General features: G+C 46.6%; 3 protein-coding genes across 5 annotated transcripts; all 3 read right to left on the minus strand.

Annotated features, from left to right (window-relative positions):
- Positions 1-2,227: 2,227 nt before the first annotated feature.
- Positions 2,228-8,187, minus strand: LOC108163134 (brefeldin A-inhibited guanine nucleotide-exchange protein 1). Its single transcript, XM_017298248.1, has 3 exons — positions 7,108-8,187; positions 2,913-6,952; positions 2,228-2,853 (listed from the first exon to the last, which is right to left on the minus strand). The coding sequence occupies exons 1-3, from the start codon at positions 7,871-7,873 to the stop codon at positions 2,716-2,718; spliced, it is 4,944 nt and encodes a 1,647-aa protein (XP_017153737.1). The 5' UTR covers positions 7,874-8,187; the 3' UTR covers positions 2,228-2,715.
- Positions 8,188-8,421: 234 nt separating this feature from the next.
- On the minus strand, positions 8,422-10,742 carry LOC108163733 (zinc finger BED domain-containing protein 1). Its single transcript, XM_017299190.2, has 3 exons — positions 10,531-10,742; positions 10,102-10,464; positions 8,422-10,041 (listed from the first exon to the last, which is right to left on the minus strand). Exons 1-3 carry the CDS (start codon positions 10,665-10,667, stop codon positions 8,520-8,522), a joined length of 2,022 nt encoding a protein of 673 aa, XP_017154679.1. The 5' UTR covers positions 10,668-10,742; the 3' UTR covers positions 8,422-8,519.
- A 1,279-nt stretch (positions 10,743-12,021) lies between these two features.
- LOC108162732 (ATP-binding cassette sub-family A member 3) lies at positions 12,022-23,422 on the minus strand. Of its 3 annotated transcripts, XM_033393742.1 has the most exons (16): positions 23,106-23,147; positions 22,035-22,108; positions 21,838-21,961; positions 21,573-21,773; positions 21,024-21,494; positions 20,802-20,954; positions 20,549-20,727; positions 20,277-20,493; positions 19,907-20,207; positions 19,533-19,845; positions 19,315-19,466; positions 19,072-19,258; positions 18,728-18,962; positions 14,660-15,283; positions 13,587-14,592; positions 12,022-13,523 (listed from the first exon to the last, which is right to left on the minus strand). In XM_033393742.1, exons 3-16 carry the CDS (start codon positions 21,875-21,877, stop codon positions 13,064-13,066), a joined length of 4,539 nt encoding a protein of 1,512 aa, XP_033249633.1. In that variant the 5' UTR covers positions 21,878-21,961; positions 22,035-22,108; positions 23,106-23,147; the 3' UTR covers positions 12,022-13,063. The 3 variants fall into 3 exon arrangements, with proteins under 3 accessions (XP_033249633.1, XP_017153094.2, XP_017153093.2); XM_017297605.2 differs by lacking the exon at positions 22,035-22,108 and having other exon boundaries at positions 23,106-23,422; XM_017297604.2 differs by lacking the exon at positions 23,106-23,147 and having other exon boundaries at positions 22,035-22,391.
- Positions 23,423-23,646: the final 224 nt, after the last annotated feature.

Genomic DNA, 23,646 nt, shown 5'->3' on the forward strand with positions numbered 1-23,646 from the left:
TTAATATTCTCATACAAGTTGAGAATCTTTTAAAATTATTTCTTTTTTGTGCGACAAACACGCGTGGCTAGGGATTAACTCGTATTCTGTTTTCTGGCAGCATCTGCTGGGAGCTCTAATTCTCTTTTATAAGGCAGTTGTTGGAGGGAGGTGCCATAAACCATTTCGTTAGCATGGCTAGTCAAAGATCTTGAACTGTATTTGGTGGTGGCTTATGCGGATTAGGGATTGCTCTGTGCACTCTTCTCTTAAAAACAATTACCTTCCCCCAGCGATGAAGCGCCCTCAATTAGCACCTTCCGCTGTGATCTTTCGCAAATTGAATCAGAGATCGAGAAATCGAGAGCGTGATTAAGTTTCCGTAGGAATTGACATATTAACTAGATTTATTAGCGTATGGCCTAGAATTTCCAGCTCACACAATAGAAACACACACGCTCCACACGGAAACCTCATCTCCAGGAACATCCATTCCATTGATTCCACCCGATAATCTCTGTTCCTACCAGTTAGCGCCAGAGCGTGTTAATCGAACTGTTTAACCATCAAACAAACGAAAGGAACACGAAAACAATCACTTCATGTCATGTGGATTGTGACTAAGCCACGAAATTGGCCAAAACACACAGTATCTGACTGGGTTGGGAATATTCCAATAGCCTCTCTGTTATGTAATGCACAGTACACACTACGTATGGAGTGGATCTGATCCTAGCACCAAAAAGTACGCTTTGAGGCCATTAAAAAGATAGGTACTACAATTATAAACTCTTGTTTATTGCAAGAAATAACAATTAAGAGATTCAGACTTCGACTAGTGGAATTCTTGCATTTTCGAATATGCTCTAGTCTTCTTAAAGAATACATTCGCACATAAATATAACTATACTTAATGGTGTCTCGGTATTATCAATCTACATAAATTGGTAACCAATACTAATCAACTTTCCTACTGCCATATGATTGCCGATGCATTTTTTAAGTGTTGCTTCGGTCGTTGGTTGAATTCCATCGAGATTTACGACCATATAGCACTGAAGGGGAGACTCGCAGACCATCGAGAACGAGAATAAATACGACTTAAAATACTACTTAAATTTATGTTACATACATAGATTAACATCTTATCCTAGTAGAATAGTAGCTGGATTGGTGTGGTTTGTGGGCTTAAATTGATCAGGAGTGATAGCCCTGACTTGTTGAGTTCCCTGTTCAAATGAACTATAAACTTTATAACTCCATGTATCTACCACCTAACTCCATTTCTCTTCTCAAAACACCTTATTCAGCCTTATGCAGCAGCGCCTCTCAATTGCTTGGGCGAACGGAAGGCTGGTCTCTGCTTGACAGGCTTTCGCTTGGTGTCGCTTGGTGTCGTCTCAGAATTGAATTGGACCTCTCAAACTAGGGAACAGAAAATACTCGTGGTACAAAGTTTTTATTTATTTTTGAAAAATAAATAATTCTGTTAAATGGTCAAATCGGGGAATGGGATGGGTCTTTTCTTTGTTGTTGCTCACGTTTAATTAATCAAGATCATTTGATATACTCGAACATTGGGGCCCACACCGCATTGCAGATGCTCTGTGGTGTGAAAGTGTGCTCAAAAGTTGAACAGAAGAAAACATTTCGTCAGACACCCCAGAATCCGACCTGAAGTTCTGATGCCCCCTGAATGCACCCTATTCAATTTCAAATAAATTCGCAGCACACAACATGGGTATAATAAAAATGCCATAAATCTGTGCCCCAAGGATCGGCGTCGGCTGGGCAACTGCTGCCGCAGAAAATATACATACAAAAATCCGAACCATTTAATTTGTTTTTTGTAGATTTTTTCGCATAAACCGAAACGCGCGATTGTGTTTTTTTCAAGTGAGAGGCTCTTAAATTTAGGGAACGCGACAGAAATATAAAGAAAATTATTTTATTATTTGGATTGGGTAATGCTATAAGTGGTCAAATAATCAGATCGCATACGACGTGTGCGCACCCCCGATTATCCCGAATACCGAGTACCATAAGCTCAAGTATCGAGATCTTATTATGCGTGACAGATCTTGCTTGTAAACGCATACTTACCATCCAATAAATCACGGAATCGGGAGCGGAGAATTTGGTAATAATATTAATATTGTATATTTGAAATATATCTGTATATGTATTTATATATATTGTAGAATTTGATTTAAGTTAACACTAGCAATGTACAGGCTACACAATTAACTCAATTTAGTTGATGTAATCGGTATTTACGCTACACTTTAATCGGTAATAGTAGTATGTAGGGTAGGGGCATATTGGAGTGGATAAATTAGTACAAATTCGGAACTCGGGAAAACGATACGCACTCGCACACATTAAAGCCTTACATAGCATATATATGCATATATGTATATATATGTAAAAACAACAACATTTCTCTTTAACCCTATTGAACAATACATCTTGCCTATGTATGTGTTTATAAATATAATAAAAATATATATACTCGTATTGTATGGATACGACATACACACATACATGCCAACGCGTGTGTGCATGTATATATGTAACAACAAAACCAAGGGAACCAAAGGAGTGCTGGAAAAACTATGATTGGATTGGTGATCCGGGGAATAAAGAATTGATGATCGGGAATCGGATCAATCTATTAACATGGCCGAGTCTAGTCTAGTCTAGTCATCTTGTCAGGCGACTGAGGCTCTTCCTTGACTATTTAACGTTCACTATATTGAATACTGGACCGATGCGCATGAACACGCGCCTAAGGACACTTCTCAGTTCGGGCTTTAGGTCGAAGCACATCATCTCGCACAGCAGGCTGTAGTAGTTGGACACGTGCGTAGCAAACTGAAAGAGAGACACACGAATGAATATTTTGGGTACGAAAACTGGAAAGCAGCACTCACCCTTGCATCGGACATCTTGAGCAGGCGCGTCAGAATGAGCAGCAGCAACGATGTCCAAGCATCGCGATGTGCTTCGCTCTGCAGGCTCAGGTAGTAGGCCAGCGCCTCCTTGCACACCTGCACCAGCTCCTGCTCTATTCCCGGCCAGTCGCTGCGCCGGTTCTCGTCGCCATACATCTTGAAGAAGATGCGCAGCACGCAGGCCAGTGAGGAGGTCTCCTGCTTGAGCAGGTTGGGCTTCACCGAACCCTTGAACCCGGCTCGCCACAGCAGACTGCGCTGCTCCTGGTCGGCATTGAAACGCTTCGCGAAGCGGTGCGACTGCGTCAGACAATCGGCCAGGGTGAGCAGCTGGCGGGTCCTGAGGTAGCCATACATGCCCTGCTCCTCCCGCTGGCAGTCCAGCAGCTGAGACTGGGACCCGCTCCTGCCGCCCGTTAGGTCGGCGGCTGCCTGCGCCAGGGTCTCGGCATCCTCCTTCCGCGAGGTGGCCGGGAAGAAGACGATATTATCCATGGTCTGGATCAGCTCCAGCTGCACCACGCACCGGATGTGCAGAGCCTCGAAGTGATTGTGCTCCTGCAGGGAGGTGGGGTGGCTGGAGTGTGCCTTGGGTCGCCAGCTGAGCAGCTCCTGAGGCAGCGTGGCGTTGAAGATGTCCAGGATGCACTGGCACGTCTTATCCCAGGTGACCTCATTGAACTTGAACCCGTTGGAGATAACCAGGTTCTCCAGACAGTTGGTGCCCGAGCGCGCCAGCTGCTCGTTACTCTGTTGGACGCACCAGTGCAGCTGGGCGAATAGCTCCTCGAGCAGCAGGTGGCCCAGCACATCAAAGTACTGGGTGAATACGTCGATGATGGCGTAGAGGGCATGGTTGCAGGTGGTGGTCATCCACTCGGACTTCTCGGTGACGTGCTCCGGCAGCTTCATGTTGTCGAAGATGCGGAAGATCACGTTGAACAAATCCTTCCACCAGTTCGGCTTGAAGCTGTCCCCGTAGGTCTTCACAATCTCAAAGAGCACGGTAAGGGCGCGCGTGCGCACGTCCAGCTTGCAGCGATTCACCACGCAGGAGAGTGAGAAGAGCATGGGGAACCAGCCGCGCACCCATACCCGATCCTCCTCCGCCACCGAAGCGTCGTTCTCCATGCCCGCGTGCTCGGCAAACAGCTGAGGGGCCTCGTGCACGCACTGGGCGCAGTTGCGCACCAACCGAATGGCCTCCATGCTGGTGTCCGGAAAACGGGCAGTGGCAAACTCCGAGAGGCACTTGACGGCGTCCTGGAACGAGTCCACCATGACGGCGAACTGGCGGTGGTACAGATCGCCGATGATCTTGCCCGTGGTCTGAAAGGCCAGCTCCACAATGGGCTCCTCGTGGTCGCCGGCGGCCAGGTGGAAGATGCTGAAGATGTTCTTCCAACCGGAGCGAATGTTGTGGGCCTGCGAGTTCACCATTTGGGCTATGCACCGCACCACCATGTCGCGGATGGCGGGCGAGGCATTCTTCTTCATGATGTGCTCGAAGGGGCGCAGAAAGTCCTTCTGGAAGCGGAAGTTGCTGAACTCCCCCTTCTCCATAAACTTCATGGACAGCTGGCGTAGCGAGTCAAGGGCAAAGAAGGAAATCTCCTCGTTGCTGTTGCAGCCGACGGCATTGAAGTGCTCGCCCAGCACCTGCCAGATGCGCGACCACTGCAGACGGATGCGCTCCATGTTGTAGTAGCTGATCTCCACGATCTTTTGCAGCGAGAACATGCGGGGCTGCGGCTGCTGCAGCTCGTCCACTGACACCTGGCACAGGGCCTTCACAAAGTCGACAATGGCATCGCCATCCAGCCGCATGGAGCCGGTGAAGATACGGTCGACAGCCACCACAACGCTCTGGCTGCTCGTCTCCCCGATGTGCTCCTTCACGCTTGGGTTGAGAGAGTCCTTGAGCGTGGTCTGGGCCCCCGACAGGAACTGCGGTCGCACTCCCGTGCCAATGAGCTGGGCCAGCTCCAGCTGGCTAATGCACTTGACAATGTCCAGCCAGCTGCTTCCGAGATAGTTGCCGTCCGTGTGGGCCACCATGATGAGGGTCTTGATGGTGTCGATGTTCTTGGCCTTCATCTCGTTGATGGGAGAGTTGGCGTTAAGCAGAGTGAACCTGGCCAGGGCCTGGACGTAGGCATCTCGCTCCAGAGACATGTGGAAGATGCAGGCGATCCTGATGGCGCAGCGGATGCCGTCCAGGCACAGGGTGGCTATCTCCGGGTCGTCGCAGTCCTGCAGGCCCACGGAAAAGGCGGCCAGGAAGGGGGTCCAGGCCATCTTGAACATGGGACGCACGTGCTCCAGGTGCTTGGCCGATGTGAAGGGGGACTTGACGTGCGATACGGACTGCATGAGGTTGGTGGCCGTCAGGGAAATTACCTCCATCTCCATGTTCCAGAGCAGCTTGCGCCGCTTCTCTGTGATGAAGGGTTGCTTGCCACTGGGCTTGGGCTGCAGCATACCCGAGTTGTTCTTCATCTTGATCTCGTGCTCGGAAATCTCGTCGTAGATGGAGGACAGATACTCCTCGGGCAGGTCTGCCTTGCTGTCGCTGATTCCTCTGTTCATTTTGATGTACTGCTCCTTGGTCATCTTGTGCTTGACCTGCGGCGAGTGCAGGTCCGTCGTCAGCATGATAATGCTGAATGCCAGCACGTACACCGTGTCGGCGCTCTGGAACAATTGGTTCTGCGGATTGCACTCGCAATACCTGCTGGCGAACTTCTCCATCAGGCGGTCGATCTTCTGCGCCTCGCCCGGCAGACGGAACTCCTCGAGGAGTATCCTCAGGGCGGCCACCACCTCCATCTGGCGGAAGTTGAAGGCATCGATGTAGGCGCACATCACCTCCTTCGAATGGTCATCGTTCTCGCCCAGATAGTTGCCGATGACGGTCTTGTCCAGGCGCTCGTCGTCGTGCAGCCACCGGGCAATGTCCGTGCAGGTGGCTCCCAGTAGCTGCTTCTCTTGTAAAAACTGCACTCCCTTCTGGGGCTTCCGGTTGAAGAGCTCAATTCCCGTTTCCATCACCTCCTTGCGCATCTTGCGCTCCTCCAGCGCTTCGGGTAGGTCCTGAAGCTGCTCCTGGTTGGAGTTGAGACTGTGGCTGGAACCACTGTACGCGGTCTGTATGGTGTTGTCCGTCGAATGATCCTCTGTCGCAGTCGGGGACTGCACCTGCAGGGCCGGGACGGGCATGTTTGGGTTCACATACAGATCCTTGCTCCACTCTACCATGCACTTGAGTATGGAGACGAGGCACTCCAGGCCCCGGATGCGCATGGACTTCTCCTGCATCGGATTGGCCCCCAGCTCGAGGGCCTGCCTGCCCTGGGCAATCTTGGACAGGTCGTTGACCAGCCGCTCGAACAGATTGGCCGCCGAGAAATCACAATCGTAGTTCACATAGATATCCACCACAGACTGGGCGTCTGCACAGATGCGTGTCAGCGCCTGGATGACCATCCACTTGTGCTCGAAGCTGCTAGAGTTCGCCTCCAGAATGTTGAGGAATATCTCCTTGAAGAAGACCTCGATCTGCCGCTTCAAGTGCACCTTGAAGTTGGACAGCAAGGCGACGAAGATCGACAGCGACAGCTCAAACACCTCAGGCACCAAACTGACCCCATTGTTGGACAAGGCGACGCACAGATACTGCTTGATGGCCATGACGAACATCTCGTTGGACCGGAAGACGGGCCCGGCGTTCTGCAGTATCAAAAGCAGCAAATGCAGCGACAGCACCTTGGAGCGCAGCTCGTGCGACTTTGGATCCGGCTGCCCGTCCGGCAGGGGCTTCATCGAGAGCTTGCACAGCGATCGAAACACAAGAAAGGCATCCTTCTGTAGAATGTGGGTGAACTTGGCCGTGACAACGGCATCGTTCTCGTTGTGCAGCTCAACGCTGTCGGGATCCGAATGCGACGAGGAGTCGTTGCCGTTCACAATCGTCTCCACTTCGGGGGCGTTCTGATCTTTCATGGCCTCATTGTACGCAGCTGTAAAACAACAAATAGATGTTATTCCATAACCAATAATTGTGTAAACAGGCAGGAGTAGATTGAACCTATTATGTGGCACATAATAGCAGCGATCGATATCATCGCTAATTAACTGCTTCCTGCCTGCTTATCAATTCATAGTTGCCACGCACCTGATATGATCTCAGCCAGCAGCTCCGAGGCAATGACTTCGTCAGTATCCGCCAGCGGCTCCTCACCATTGCAGTCTTCGGATGGCGGGGGTGGTTGCGGGGGCACCTCGTACACCTGGTTCTCCATGCGGGCAAATATGACATTTAGCATTTGGGTGAGTGTCGCCCGCGCTGTGGTCTGGTTGACTAGGTTCTTGCTGGACAGGTAAATGTCATAGCAGGTGCGCACAGCCTGGAGGAGCGTGAACTCGTGGATCTCGACATGCTGAGAGGTAACGACAGTGAGCAAAGCCTTGATGATCTGCAGCTGGACACCCTCGTCCGTCTGGGGCCCGCTAAAGCAGCCGTATATGGTGATGACAATGCGATCGATGAGCAGGTGGCCGGGGTTGGCCGAGTCCTGGATGGAGCCCGTCAGATGTCCGTAGGCGATCAGCTTTTGCAGGCAGTCCAGGGCTGTGACCACGATGCGCGGCGAGCGACTCTTGCAGGCCAGCTCAAAGGGCAGGAAGTAGGTCTCGGCGTTGATGATGCTGGCCGCATCGTTCTTTGGCAACGGGAGGGCAGCGCAGGGCAGCTCATTGCCCTCGGCAATCTGGCCGGCGCTGATCAGCTCCGCCTTGATCTGCTCGAGTGCCGAGTCGCAGGACTTCTTCAGCTGCGAGTGGTGGGAGCGCCGTATGTCCTTGTCGGCAAGGATTTTCTCTAGAGCACGCACAATAAACATTTCCTTGGTTTTCGTGGAGTTACTTTGCATATTGTGCATATGCAACTCCCAAGGTCGACCTTTATGTTTTTATCCCGAGTTGTCCAAGTGGCCCTCTTCTTGCTGCTGCTCTCGCCCGTCGCCCTCGCCCTTGCTATAGCTTTCTGTGTGTTGTTCAGCAGATTGCGGAAACGACAGCAACTTTCGCTGCTGGCTGGTCTGCGTAAGCTGTGGTGTTCCTCGAATGCTCGATGTCAAAACTCGGCACGCGGCGTGTTATTTGTGTGTTATATGCATGTGCATATTGAAATATTTCACTTTTTATTCCACATAGAAAGTATAGCTGGAGCAGTGTGACCGCGGCCTTATCGATAAAATATACCGTCCGACCCTCAGAAATATACCGAAACATACCGTCCCATTTAAAAAATATGCCGTAAGTATACTGACGAATTCAAGTTATATTTTACATATTCCTCGTTAATGATCTTCCGTGGAATATTACTAGCTAGATAGAACTTTCCACCATGCCCACATAATTTTATCCGATTAATGAATCAGTTTTCTACTTGACTGGCCTATTCTACATACTACCAAGCGAGAAAGCGTTATCAATAGAGCAGCGCTTTAAAATGGCTGATTTAATAAGACGCGTAATATTTTAAGAACTATTTGCTACAATATTAAAATTGTACCAAGACATGTACTACAATTGCCACTCGTCCAGTGGAACATCTGCCATAAAGAGCGTGTTCTCCATGTTAGCGCCAGTCAGTTTCGTGTACTGCTCTTCCACGGCCGCCCCAGCGTCTGTAAACAGAGTCGCAGGTGGGACAGCGGTGGCCGGAATGTGCATGTACTTCTTGGCCAGGCTATGCAGAAAGGGATGCAAATGCATCAGATTTTCCCACAGCTTCATTGGCTCCTCCTGCAGACTATTGATTCGTCCACAAAAATAGCTGGTGATCTCGTCATCTTGGTCATTGGGCTCTGTGCTCTGGCTGTGCTTCTCCTGCGACAAAACCTCGTACGCTGCCCAGATGTCATAGTTTTCGGTCGCATCCTCTTTGACAGTGGCTGGCACTCCAGTCTTCACGTGTGTCTGAAAAATCTCGTACAGATCGCTCACGTACTGGGTCGCCAATTCTGCACTGCAAAAAGGCATACTTCGAAAGCGCGGATCCAGCAGAGTGGCCATAGCCAGGTGAACATTCTTTTCCATGCTATCAAAGCACTCCTGCAGTTGATGGACCAGAAACATGCGCAGATCATAGGTTATCTGATTTTCCGGTGAGCTCTGGTGCTTCTTCAGTTCGTTGATGAGGGTATACACTATGGGCAAGGCCATGCTAGCCACGGGAAATGACGTTTCTCCTGCTCGACTGAGCTCCTTCATCGAGCTGGCCAGCGGCTTCAGGACTGCCAGCAGCTCCCGACACTGTTCCAGCTCTTCCTCGGACAGGGGCGGGCTAATCTCGAGTTGCAAATAATTTGGCAGATGCGGGGCGTACTTTGTGTATCGCTCCAGCATATCAAATTTGCTGAGGGGGCGTTGCTTCACATCCAGATGTAGCTTCCTTTGCGAGAGGAGGACCCCACTGTCGAGGTAACATGTAACGTAGGGACGAACCTTTTCGCAGAATTCAAGAATCTCGGGGCGCAGCATGGTGTTCTCTAGAATAGTGTTGAGCAGGTATCCGAAGCAGGGCATATGTCGATGATCTCCCAGAAGGGCCGCCACAGCATCTTCGAGCAGACGAGAGCCTCTTGTCACCACGCAGGTGATCTTTGTCTTGCTTATGTCGAACCGTCGACACACCCGCGCCATCCGCGTCTCAATCTGACTGGCATTGAAATGCTCAGGCAAGCTTTGTACCGACAACGTTCTGGAAACCTTTTCCAGACCCTCATAGAAGTGAACCACCAGCACCAGGTGGCTTCGCTTTTCTGGTGTAGTGTGAACGGCACAGCTTAGGGAAAGCGTTGCCAGTCGTGCTAGTTGTTTGCGAAGCTTCGATGCGTGCAGATGTCGCTGGTTGCAAATGTACGATTCCAGCTCATCCACGCTGGGAGGTTTGGAGCCAGGGCACAACGCACTCACCAAATGCTTGAATCCCTCAGCCTGCATGATCTGCAGAGGCTGCCTGTCACGGCAGACGAAGAAGGCCATGTTGTGAAGAAACGAACGCTGGCCTGGTACTCTAGCGTCCAGGTTGCTGTGAAAGTTGCTGCAAATAATATTTTACTATTGCTGGCATTCGCAAATTATCTTCCAGGCCGTGACTTACGCGATTTCTTCCTCTTCGTCGGCCAGCGGTAGATCCTGTATTTCGAATAGGCTATCGTTTGCCACATTAGGCTCGAATTCTATAATGTCCTCGGCACTGACTGTCTCTGCACCAGTCGTCCAGAAGCCAGCGCCCTGTTCCTGTTCAGCCTGTTCAATTGCCCGACAAGAGGCATCATCTAGCTCTATGATATTATCTGGCTCCCCTTTGGTTTTGATTATAGGCTCACTGGTATTGTGATATTGCTCCTGGAACAAGGACAGCCCCTTGAAAGGCGGAGCCTTTTTTATTTTCCTCTTTGTCACATGGGACTCTCGCTTGAATATGCCACGCACCACAACAGATTCCTTATTATCGAGATCTCTGCAATTTACAAAGTTAACTCATCAGCCCTCCGTGGAGACGCTATATTTCGAAGGAAGCACTTACATCTGCGGATGGGTCTTTATGTGCTTCATCAAGTTGGACGTGTTGCCGGAAGTTCTGATGCTCTTTTCGCAGAGCTGACATTGCGCCGTGTTGTTGTCTAACTTATCATAATATTTCCATACTTTACTACGCGCCATGGCCGTGGATACGGCTCCAGCAGCTTGACGTTATTTTTATTTTGTTTTTGTATTTGACTGCCGCTTAATGTGACTGACCCTCAGAAATATACCTCATTGAATTCGTCAGTATATTTACGGTATATTTGTAAAATGAAACGGTATAGTTTGGTATATTTCTGAGGGTCGGACGGTATATTTAGCTAGATTTGGCTTATTTTAAAACCAAATATGTATCATAATTGATATGATATGCTTATAGCTTGAAATATAGCTTTTTTCAAATTTCATTTACTTTTTTTGGCATACAAAATTTGTTTTTTGATTGTAATATTTGTTAATTTTTATCGAGAAATCGTATTTTGTTATATCACCCAATTTTTTGTATAAATGTATGGTAATATGAGCACTTGGCCATAGCATAATGAAGTGGATAAAATCATGTCATTACTTTAATTACAAATTCAAAAACATATATCAATATAATACAGTTATCTATTATTTTGATGAGTTTTTTTGGTTAGCTTATTTTTAAGATTTTTGTAATTTACCTGTTGTGTAGGGCAGTTTGATTCAAGCTCCCTGAAAGAGGAGAGCATTTCGAGATGTCGTTAAAAAAGACTTGCGTGCTGTCTGCCACCTAGTGTTGGGTAAACATTGCTCATTTTGGGCAACATGTTCACTTGTTCTTTTTTAGTAACTGAGTCAACTCACTCATATTGCTCACTTGTTCACCTAGATTGCTCAGTTGCTCACTTTCTCAGTTGCTTACTTGCTCACTGTTCACGCACAGATCACTAAGCACCACAGATTTTGACACAAAAAAAATAGGTTACATTTCAATTTTAATCAAACATTTAAAACTAAAAAAAAAAATTGCAATGATTCCAAATTTCACTATTCTTTCGAAGTATCGAATATACTTCGAATTAGCGACATACTGAATTTTCAAAAGAATAAACAGTTTTGCCGGTAATTGAGCAAAAAAGAACAGTTTGGAAGGAACATGTTCAGTTGCTCACTTAAGTAAACAACTCTTTTTTGTTCACTCACTCATGAGCAACACAACACTACTGCCGCCGCACATAGCTGGCGGAATCCCAAAGATAACTCCCGCGGAATTCCGTTTTGCTGATTTTTTTATGTTTCTATCCCTTATATTTTTTAATATTATTACTATGCGTACTATGAGTACTATCCCAATGATAAAGACTACATGTATTTTTTTTTAAACCAGTATTGACGAAAATATATGATTTGTTTAAAAATTTAACCCAATCACACTTGTTTTTTTTTTAAATAATTTACTCTGATTTAATCTGTTGGTATAAGCGGTTTCGACTGCAACTTTAATCAATAATGTCTTTAAAAGATGTAAGTCGTACGAGTGTAAATAGATGTGCTTTATTTTTACCGATTAAAGTCAATATCTTTGATATATGTATGTATGCAAGTGGGTAAGTCTTCAAATTATGTAAATATTTTAAGTAGAAATTCCGAGAGGCACGACAGCCGCTGAGCTCAAGTTACTGTCTAAGGGATTAGCCTAAAATTCATTGGACCTCGTACTCACAGAGTACATACAAGGGTTTACTTTACTTTATTCGTGGAACAGAAGGGAATCCTTCCATAGCTTGGTCGATATGAACACTCGGACCATACCATCACGAACAAACGGGTGGGATTTTGTGTATGAGATATCTACAGATGTGCATACGTCGCAATTGGATGAGTTTTTGTCTCTTGACTGAAACAAGTTTCAGACTACTTTCCTCCCGCAGAGACAGGGCAGAAAGAAGGTGGGTTTTATAACCTCTATTCGGAGCCACGTAAATCGAGTTCAAGAACCTCACCTAAATGCGGTGAAGTACCGGATCATAATTACTTTTTTGGTTATCCAAATGACGGCCTATGCCAGGGAAAAGTGAGCAAACTTACAGATTCGCTCTCTGCACGAGAGACAGAGCAGAAAAGAGTTGGGTTTTACCCCACTTTAATCCTGTGTGGACTCCACTAAGTACCGTACAGTGCCGAGCACATGTGGATACATGTTCATCACTTTTCAGTTTAAACGCCTCTAAAATCTTAAAAAATGCATCAATCTTTGTGATTTTTTTTCATAGATTCTTTAATGTAGTGAGAATGAAAAAAGACAATAATTCAATCTCTTTGAATTTGAATTTAAATTATTGTCTTTTTTCATTCTCACTAAATTAAAGAATCTATGAAAAAAAAATCACAAGGCATTTTTAAAGATTTTACAGGCGTTTAAACTGAAAAGTGATGAACATGTATCGGGTATTGTTAGTGGTCTTGTTCTGGCTAAACAATTGAAGAATAATGTCAGGGAGAAGTAAGCGAAGCCCTTCCCAACAGCAGTCTTGTGCTCAGTGCCTGTGCCTGCCTTTAGCCCCGAATCAAACAAAGTCGGACGCGTCAGGGTTGTGTTGGACTGGGGAGTTGCGCGACGATGTTTGCGATGAGGGTGGGGTCTTCGATTTTTTGTCGAATTTGAGGAAAATATCTTCCAAAGTGCACTCATTCAGCGAGTAGTCCGCCACGATGTGGCCCAATCTGTCGGTCAGATTGTCCTCGGTTATCCTAAAAACCCTCGACCAATAGACCAAGTTCTCCTGGGTGCTTACAAAGTAGGTTAGGGTTCCGGCATGATTCTCGCGCAACTCCAGACCATCGAACTGCGCCTTCAGAGTATTTGTGATGGTGTCCACGTTCTGCTCCGTTTCCGTGTCTTGTTTCATCTTAAGTTTTATGGTGAAGCCGCTCAGTCTCTTCAAGGCGCAGATGTTATTCAGGCACTTGAATTTCCCATTGGCCATGATGGCCAGGCGATTACACAGCTCCTCACACTCGTCCATGCTGGAAATCAAAATTATATGTAATTGAAAATTGATTTAATCCAAATTCTCAGCCGTTTCCTACCTGTGTGAAGTAAGCACCACAGTGCGCTCCTGGCCCTGAAAGTCCTTGATGCACTCCCACAGAAAGCGTCTGGAAATGGGATCCACGCCAGTCGTGGGCTCGTCTAGGAGAACCAGTGTCGGGGCCCCGATCATCGCCATGGCAGCCATCAGTTTGCGCTTCGTCCCCCCCGAATAATGTCGCACCTGGACCTGCTGATACTTGGTCAGGTGCATCTTTTCGAGCCAGTATTTCACGTTTTCCGTCACGCTACTCGGTCCCTCGCTGGTGGTGCTCAGTCCCCGCAGGAGGGCCATATAGTGGAGACATTGTTCGGCGGTCATAAACTTATTCAGGGCATCGTACTGGGGGCAGTAGCCGAAACGATGGCGATAGCCTACTTCGTCCTTTCGAATATCGATGCCATCGATTCGTATGCTCCCTCCGTCCAGAGGCAGATTGGCGGCAATCATTTCGAATGTGCTCGTCTTTCCGGCTCCATTGATGCCTAAGAGGCCAAAGCATTCGCCTCTAGAGGCGGCAAAGCTGATTCCATCCACAACCACTTTCTTGTGGTACCGCTTGCGCACTTTGCTGACGATCAAGGGAAACTCCTGCGTCGGATCGACCATGAGCGCCTCCACTCGACGCTCTTCCTTGGCACAGTCGTCAACGACCGTGAGCTGGGTGCTAGATCTGGTGCCCGTCGAGCTGTTCTTCTTCAAGGTGACCAGGCACCTGTTCATCCAGATGGCATCGTGAACCCGTTGGCGGAGGTACTTGTGCTCCAAAACGATGGTGAAGAATGAAAAGACCAGCACGCAGACGGCCATGGCATAGACAAAGAACGTATCCGTCGAAAGCAAATGGGCGGCGGGTACAGAGCGTCGGTTAGCAATGAAATTCTCATTGATGATGCGCAGCTGGTGGTTCAGATTGAAGTCGGGCAGGAAGCAGAGGAAGGCTATCTTCGTCTCGTGCAGTTTTATGGACTGCGCATTGTTGGAGGTGATCAGAGGAGCAATTGCTGGAAGGGCACATAAATAGTATTCAGATCAGGGGGATGGGAGGGAGCTAAGGAGGGCTAATATTACCGGACACAATCAGCATCAGCAGCAGGTAGGTGGATATCGTCGATATGGACTTGAAGTTATTGGCCAGCGAGTACAGAATGGGCAGGTAGCTGCAGCCGTAGAAGAATAAGCTCATCACAATGATTCTCAGTTCTGAGGTGGAGTAGAGCTCCGAAGGCATCAGCCAGTTCTGAAGCACAAAAAGCGCCACACAGAGGAGGACCAGCAGCAGGACGTCGAACACAAAGGTGGAAAGCCAGAAGGTGTAGCGCGACATGGTCTGCAGCTGGCGGAAGCCGTTGTCGTGCTCTCGGAAGGGTAGCGAAATGAAGTAGAACATTGAGAAGAACATTCCCACGGACACGATCACCACATAGTACTCCAATCGCGTGGGACTAATGTCGCTGATGAAGCGTCGAACCGGCACATACGTGGTCTCAATGTCCGACTCTGGGCTGACCATCTTCAGCATGCTGGAGTCCAGAAAGTTGATCAGCTCCACTGAGCTGTGGTAGCGATTGCCCGCGTAAAAGATTTCTATCTGCGGAGTTCCTCCAGTGTCCCGGCCCCCGCCGTACATGTCGATAGCGCCCACCACCTGTTCCAGGAAATCCGCCAAGTTGTCGCGTTGCAATTCGAGGAGCTCTGCAAAATAATGCACATGTAATAATAAACTCATTTAAAATCATGAAACCAGCGCGACTTTCAATCGAAAGGCAACAAAGCTCCTGAAAATCGTAAAATTCCACGATCTTCCTGTAAAAGCATCAGAACACAAAACCCTTAACTCCTCAGAAGTTGTCATCTACTCCATCGATTTCCACAACATCGATATAGAAGTCATCAAAAACGAACTCAAAACACAAAAGGTCATCGACGACACCAAAATTCTCAAACTCAAAGACGGCTAGCTTCAAGAAACCGGACTTATCATCCTCACATTCGACACACCAACACTGCCCCAGCATATTATGATACGATACGAACGAGTAAACGTTCGTCCTCAACCACGCCCCCTCAAATGCAATAATTGCCAACTAAATACTGCAAAACCACCAAAATCTGCAAAAGCTGCTCTGAAGTGCACCCCGCGGACGACGATTTATGCTCGAAGCCGAAATTCTGCAGCAACTGCAACAACAACACCAACATCCAAAATAACTACAGCCCACTAGACCCCAAAGGCCCTGAATTTATAAAGCAAAAAGAGAGCCATAATCAAATCATCAGAGAAAGTGGACTTCATAACTGAAAAAAAAAAAATATAATATATATTTTTAACGCAACACACACCAATGCACAATACGCCGAGATAGCTGCATATCACCAACAACCAAAACCACGAACCATTCCCAACCATCCTTCATCATGACACAACAAAAAAGGCTAACTACTAACTTCGCAGACATCTCAGACTCAAACCCACACCTAACCAAACCAACCCAGCAACCCACCCAAGAAGAAATGGGTTTCGAGGAAATTAAGAAAACCAAAAACACCAAAATTATCCCAGATACTGTGATATCACCACTGGGAACACCACATAACCACATTAATGCATTTGGAGGCACAGCCATCCTCATACACAACTCCATATCCCACACCCAAATCCCTATCAACTCCGACTTTGACGCAGTAGGTGTCAACATCAAATCCAAATCCAAAGTCAACATCATATCCTACATCTCCCCAAACAAACCCTTCAATGCCCTCAACCTACACAAGGTCCTAACCCTAACCACAAACGACTCCACGCTTGTACTAGAAGACTTTAACAGCTGGCACCCCTACTGGGGCTCACATAAGGCTAACCTAAGAGGGAAAACCTTAGACTCTTTGCTGTACCATTCCAATTATATTTTCTTAAACGATAAATCCCCCAAGCACTCCTCAACACATAAAACATTCACCCACATTGATCTCTCCCTAGCATCAGAAACTATTGCCCCAGAGCTTCTCTGGGAAGTAATAGACGACCGTAAAAAAACCGTCCTTCAAACTAAAAGGTTCTGACTGCGATCTTCATCAAAAACTCATCCATAAATTCAACTCCACTACCCAAACAAGCGACAACGTTAACAGGGAAAACGCACTAATTAAAAAAATTATAATCTTTCCATCCCTCAAAACAACACTTTCTCCCTCCCCCGTTCCGTTCCCTGGTGGAAAAAAAGGCTAACAGTCCTTAAAAGAGAAAAAGTCACTAAATGGAAAAAACTCAAACGGGACATAAATAACACCACCAACATAGAATTTAAAATAGCAATCAGGGAAGCCAAACGGAAATCGATCCTTGAGTTCACCTCCCAAATACACCCTAACTCATAGGCATCCACAACATGGTCTAATATCAGACGGCTGTGCAGAGTCTACCCAGTTAAAAATATACACAATATCTATAACCCCCACACCCAATCAGACACAATAAACCAAACCGAAATAGCCAACTCCTTCGCCTAAACTATACCCCAACTCCATCAGCACTAGAAATCGAAAAGGAAATTTCCCTTATAGAATTCTCATCAGCACTGTACTCCCTAAAAGGAAAAGCCCTCCGTCTCGACCACATCTCCTACTTAATCTTAAAAAACGCACACCCACACCCTTAAAACCACTTTAACATACATCCCACAATCGCTCAAACTCAGCCTAGTCCTTCCGATTCTAAAACCACAAACAGACATAAAATCCTACAGACCCATATCACTTAATTATTGCATATAATTATTATTATGGTGTTTTGTTTTGAATAACCAACTATTCCACAACAGCCAACTAGGTTTTAAAAGAGGCAAATCGGTACTAGATAGTCTACTCTACGTAGACCACCTAGCCACCAGAGCCATTGCCCTAAGAAAAAATCGAACCTTAATCTCCCTTGACTTCACCAAAGCATTCGACAAAATAGGTATCAACTCTATCGTCCAGCAAATAAAAAAAAAATGTAAAATAGGTCCACGCATGTTACAATACGTCATAAACTTAATGTCAAAGAGGAAAATCCTCGTGAAAAGTGGCCGAACCTCTCGAGTACCTTCCCACTTCCCAACGGCATACCCCAAGACTTCCTCATCTCAGTTATCCTTTTTCTAATACGAGTAGCGTACAACCCACCCACCGAAATCGTATCCCTTCACAGTTCAAAACAGCTCACTCAGGCTACTAGGCATCACACTCAACTCCAGATACAACTGGAATTCTCATATCAATAATCTCAAAATAGACCTTGCCAAGCCACTGGGCATTATCAAACACCTCTCGTCCTTAAAATACAACTGCCGCACCTCATCACTTGTAAAAATCACCAAATCTCTAATCATATCCAAAGTAAACTTCCGCCTCCCCATATATGGTTACTCACCTAAAAACCAGCTTAACCACCAGCTTAAAACTACGATTAATGCAGCAACAAGAGCCGCCCTGGGTGCATTTCGCACACCCACCCACTAACAACCTTCTATCCGAGGTCAACTTACACCTTGGAACACAAGCGAGACTTTCTAACTGGGAAAATATTTAAAAACCTCATCCACGCTAAAGACACCCCATAAACACCCTCCAAAAAAACCTAAAAAAGACTGCTTAGCACGATAGACAGAGCCAAACAAATATCCCAGAATAACCTCATACCAACCCTACCAACAAAAACGCAAAAATAATCCTCAACTATCTAGATCATTCTAAAATCCTTCACTACATATAACCGCATATACAATCATCCCTGAACATATGCAAATACATAAATAGTTTAATAGACTAAAATACTCTAGTGAGCTTAACGCCTCAGTAGCTATAGCCCCATACTTTGTTAATACTTAGTTTTAACTATTTATTAGCTTTATATAGAGAGAAGTTCGACACTCTTTCGGCGAATAAGAGGAGCGCAGGCGCAAGCGCAGGGCGAACGATGGATCACGACGCGTTGCAATTCGAAACACGATCTGTCGACGAATGGGTAAAAAAGGCAGTACACGGCGCAGCCTTCGGTGTTTCCGGGGTGTTCCGATTGCGGACACAGCCGGGTGTCCGATACTCACTTACTTTAAATCAAGCAAAAATCAAATATTGTTAATTATCGCGAGTTCTCACCATTTTTCACACTGTTTCCGCGTAGCTGCAACGTTTTGGCCGTGAGTCCACTAAGTTCGATCTGCTGCCGCAGCTGTTGCTCAACCTGAGCATGATGGCCCGTCGGATTGTATATATAAACTACTCCAGAGCCCATCTGACTGAGCTTGAGCGGTAGGGCCGCCTCATTCTTCACAACAGACATGGCGTGCATAGCGAGAATGGCTCCAGAGACGCACACAACGGGAAGGGACAGCTGGTAAAGATAAGGAGAAACCCAGTTAATCGGTTACAATAAAATTTCCAGTTCGGTTGTGTGCGTAGATAACTGGAACGACTGCGCTGATGATAGGGGCATTTCATACCATTATGACAGCATATAACCACTCGTTGGCAAGGAACGTCCACTTCTTGTAGAACACCGCCAGCCACAGCTGCCACGTGCTGGGCGGAGTGTGCTGGCTGGGTAGTCGCTTGTAGAGCGCGGTCAGCAGGGGCGCATCGTTCCGAGAGCCGTCTGGAGTGTCCACCTGATCCTGCTCTCCCGCACATCTTAAAGGCAAATAAAAGTTAAGGGCTATCCAGGGATAACTAAAACTCTAACCAACCTTAGAAAAACATCTTCTAGTGAAGTATCCGTCATAGAAATGGTACTTATATTCAGCTCACTTGTCTTCGACTCCAGTTTGAGCAGCATTTCCGAGAAACACATCTTGTACGCATACGGCAGGCAAATGTAGACAGTGGGCTTCACCACATTCTAAGGGAAGTTCAAGGAAAATCAATGCACACGCTGGATAGAGGGCGCATCGAAGTGGAGTCTTACCAGCACGCGGGCAGTCGGAACGTAATCGAGTATAATTTTCATTATATCAGGTTGGCGGAATGTGAAATCGGTGACTTCCAGCTTTAGGCGGTACCCGATGCCCAATCTACGCTTCAGTTCCAGAGGGGAGCCAGTGCTCTGCAGCTTTCCGTTGGCCAAGATGCAGATGGTGTCACCCAGCACTTCGGCCTCCTCCATGTAGTGGGTGGTGACCAGAATGGCCTTCTCCTTGCGCAGATTCAACAGGATGTCCCACAACTGGCGTCGGGACTCGATGTCCAGTCCAGACGAGGGCTCGTCCAGAATCACAATTCTGAGCAGCGGACAAGAACACTTTAAGTTCGGTTTTCTAGAATTCTACGAGTATCACTTACTTTGTGTTTCCTGCAATGGCAATGCCCAGCGACAGGCGCCTCTTCATTCCCCCTGACAAATTGCGCCCATACTCGTCGCGTTTCTCTTCGAGGCCCAGTTTTTTTAGCTTGGTATCAGCCCAAAGACACGCATCCGAGCGGCGTGACCCGCGCAGCTGGGCAAAGAACTCCAAATGCTGATGACACGTCATGTAGCTCATAAAAACACTGTGCTGGGGACAGAACCCAATCAGGTGGCGATACGAGGCCACATCGCGCTCGCTACAGACAACAATCTTGCCCGCATCCTTCGGGACCAGACCTAAACAATGCCAAAAGGAAGATCAATATGGAACCTGATAAGGGGCAGATGGTGAATCAAAGATCGAACCCATAATCATGTTCATCATCGTTGTCTTTCCGGCTCCGTTGTGGCCCAAGAGAACAGTGATCTCCTTGTTGTTAATCGTCATATTTAGATTGTCTGAAATAAGCGTTTCGCGTTTACTTGTCTGGAACTTCTTGCACAGTTCCGATATGATGATGGCATGGGTTCCGCGCGGTGCAGTTGTGTACTCGTTGCGTTGTCGCTTCTTGTACGTATTGGGCTGGAATTAGGGGGAATGAAGTTATCCTTTTAATGATAAGATATGCCACAATTACATCCAGGAAGAACAGAAAAGGACGCTTGAGTCCCCCAGGACCGGGGAAAACACAGGTCATATAGTTGTAAAGCAGAGCGTAGAGGATGGATTGAGCAATGAGTGAACAGTAGATCCAGAACATGCGGGTGGAGTCATCTTTGATCTCACGGAAAAGGTCCGCTGCCCCAAAGTGGCGATCTGTGAAAGAATAATAGAGCAGAATGTGAGGAATGAAAGCTCAAGCGAAGGCTGCCGCTGCTGCAGATGCCTACGTTTGTTGGAGAAGGTCTGGAACACATCCAAGCCCTCAAGGAAGGCATTGGTGCTAAACAGGAAAAAGGCCAAAGAGGTGACCCAGCTGCGGACAAAACTGAACACGTAGGGAATAATCAGCATCACCAGGCCGCCAATTTTCGCGTAGAAAACTGAAAATGATAATGGAGAAGACGGATGCAAGGAGTATTCTGTGGGATTTATCGGAGGGCAGTCCTTACCTGAGTGAAAGCACACTGAGATTAAGTACGCGTATGACATAGTGGCCAATATGTAAAGCAGATACAAGACAGCGATGTAAGCGAAGCCAATCAGGCCCAGAGCCTCGTAAAAGTAGGCGGCGGTAAGGACAAATAGAAGGAGCGCTGCATAGCAGATAAATCGAATGAAAAAGAAGGTGAGGCCATTCAGGAAACTCATTGGAGTGACTAGATTTAGAAACTCCTTGAGTCCGTTCTGTTTTTCCTCCACAAAAGGGACAACAAAAGTGCTCAGCAGGACGACATTGAAGAGGATGCTGCATAGTGTGCCAAAGTAGGTCAGACGATGGCTGTCCATGCTGCTAACCTCCAGGTTGGGCATGGTACTAAGCAGGAGCTCATAGTTGGGGTTTAGTTCCTGATACTTCATATACTGGCGGTCCAGTATGTGCTGCAGCGTCAGAAAACCCGCCCGTATGTAGTCGTCGTCATCTGAAAGAGGGCATGACAAAGAGGAGAGTTCGTTAAACCATCTAAAAAAAATAAAAACTCGGAAAACAACGTACGCACCCTTCTGATGATTTATCTCTTCATCGTTCACGAATCGTTTCTTGGGCGAAATTCGCATTTGATTTGAGCTCAGACTATACACGAGCCGGCCAACAGAGCCCCGGTTGGGCACTTGATTAAAGTTGATTGCGAAACAGTTGCCCAGGCAGTTCTGTTCCATGTCCAGCTGCATATCGGAGCTAATGTTGTAGATACGGAAACCTGCGGGGCAAAATTGTGTGTATTCCGGACCGGCGGATGCCTTCAAAAATTAAGAGAGACTCACGCTCTGCAGGGATCTCCAGCTCCTGTCGCACCATGTCCATAATATCATCGACATTGTTAGTGCTGGGTGCAAAATATATATAGTCCAGGTCGTTTGCAGGGAAGTAAAGTTGTTTCAGTACAACCTAAACAAAGTAATCAATTAATAATCAATAAAAGCTGAATGCGAGTGTGGACACCCTTATCTAAACTACTCACGTAGTCTTTTGGTTCGAACTCCTCCAAGTTGTGCTTCACAGGTCTAACCGACCAGTGCAAATATCCACATAGCACTGCCGCAGACCCAATAAAGATACACAGTAAGGGTACCAAATTGAATCGCAAATATAGAAAGTTTTTACGGAGAAACACGAAGAACAATGGGCTGCCCCTGCAAGCCATTGTGGGTGTCAATGGGCGGCGCCAACTTTATTACAAACTTATCGTTAATTGTGATTCCTCCCTCTTTAACCACTTAACTACCATTACATATATGTAGCGGGTGTTTCAACAAATTCTTATACAAAAAATGTGTAATATAAGCAAAACTTAGTCATCGCACAACAAAAAAAAGAACTATTAGAGATAGGGAAAAAAGATAGCAAAAACATCGGAAAACATCAGTAAACATCGATATGCTCAATGCATCCGGCTGGCCGCGCGATAGCGAGCCCAGCTGAAATTCAAATTCAAATTTACTTAACAGATGCGGTCAAAAGCAATAAAATTTATTTATTTATAAATAAATCATAGCTCGCAAACAACGGTCAACACTTTTTCCCTTTGCTGTCTCGTCACTGCCAAAACAGAAAAAGACCACGCAGACACGGTCTCTCACTAAGCAGAACACTTTTTGTCTCTTCGCTTGTGTTATGTGTTTCGTGTTTTCGGTTGAGCCCGACACACGATCGTGTCTCACAATAACAACTTAGAGAGACACTTTGGTGAAGCGCTCACAGCAAAAGCGTCTTTAGATGAGCAGAACCAAAGTGTCTGAGTAAAGTGTTTTTAGTTTTTTTTCGTGTATATGTATGTTTATTTATTCATGTTTTCCGCATCTGTTGGGCTATTATTAATTTATTTGCAAAATTGGCAAACGAACATTTTCGTTTTGTTTTTCACAATTCATTTTAAGCTCCAATTGTCAAACCGTATAGAATTCATAAAAATTGATCGTAGCCATAAGCATCACACGTACAAGCACGCATACATACGCAAAAGACGCTTTATTCGTTCACTAAAAGCTGATTGCGAGTGTCTTATCTTATCACTCTTATCTACACTACTCACGTAGTCTTTTGGTTTGAACTCCTCCAAGTTGTGCTTCACAGGTCTAACCGACCAGATACACAGTAAGGGCGCAAATATAGAAAGTTTTTACAGAGAAACAAAGAACAATGGGACAATGGAACAATCCCCTGCAAGCCATTGTGGGTGTCAATGAAATTGTCTCCGATTTTTTTCTGTGCGGCGCCAACTTTATTACAAACTTATCGTTAATTGTGATTCCTCCCTCTTCAACCACTTAACTACCATTACATATATGTAGCGGGTGTTTCAACAAATTCTGATAAAAAAAATGTGTAATGTAAGCAAAACTTAGTTAGAGATACGGAAAAAAGATAGCAAAAACATCGGAAAACATCTGTAAACATCGGCAGAAAAATATCGATGCTCGATGCATCCGGCTGGCCGGCGCTCATGGAAGGGTGGGACCCTGCTAGGGATAACGAAAACAACTATCCCCGCTGACGAAAGTGCCAACGAGGACAAGTCTGTCCTATAGGTTAGATTAATTTTTTTTGTATGTTTTTGTTTTTGTTTTGTTTAA

This window comes from Drosophila miranda, chromosome 4 (genome assembly GCF_003369915.1).
Source record: "Drosophila miranda strain MSH22 chromosome 4, D.miranda_PacBio2.1, whole genome shotgun sequence".
NCBI classification, from domain to species: Eukaryota; Metazoa; Arthropoda; class Insecta; order Diptera; family Drosophilidae; genus Drosophila; species Drosophila miranda.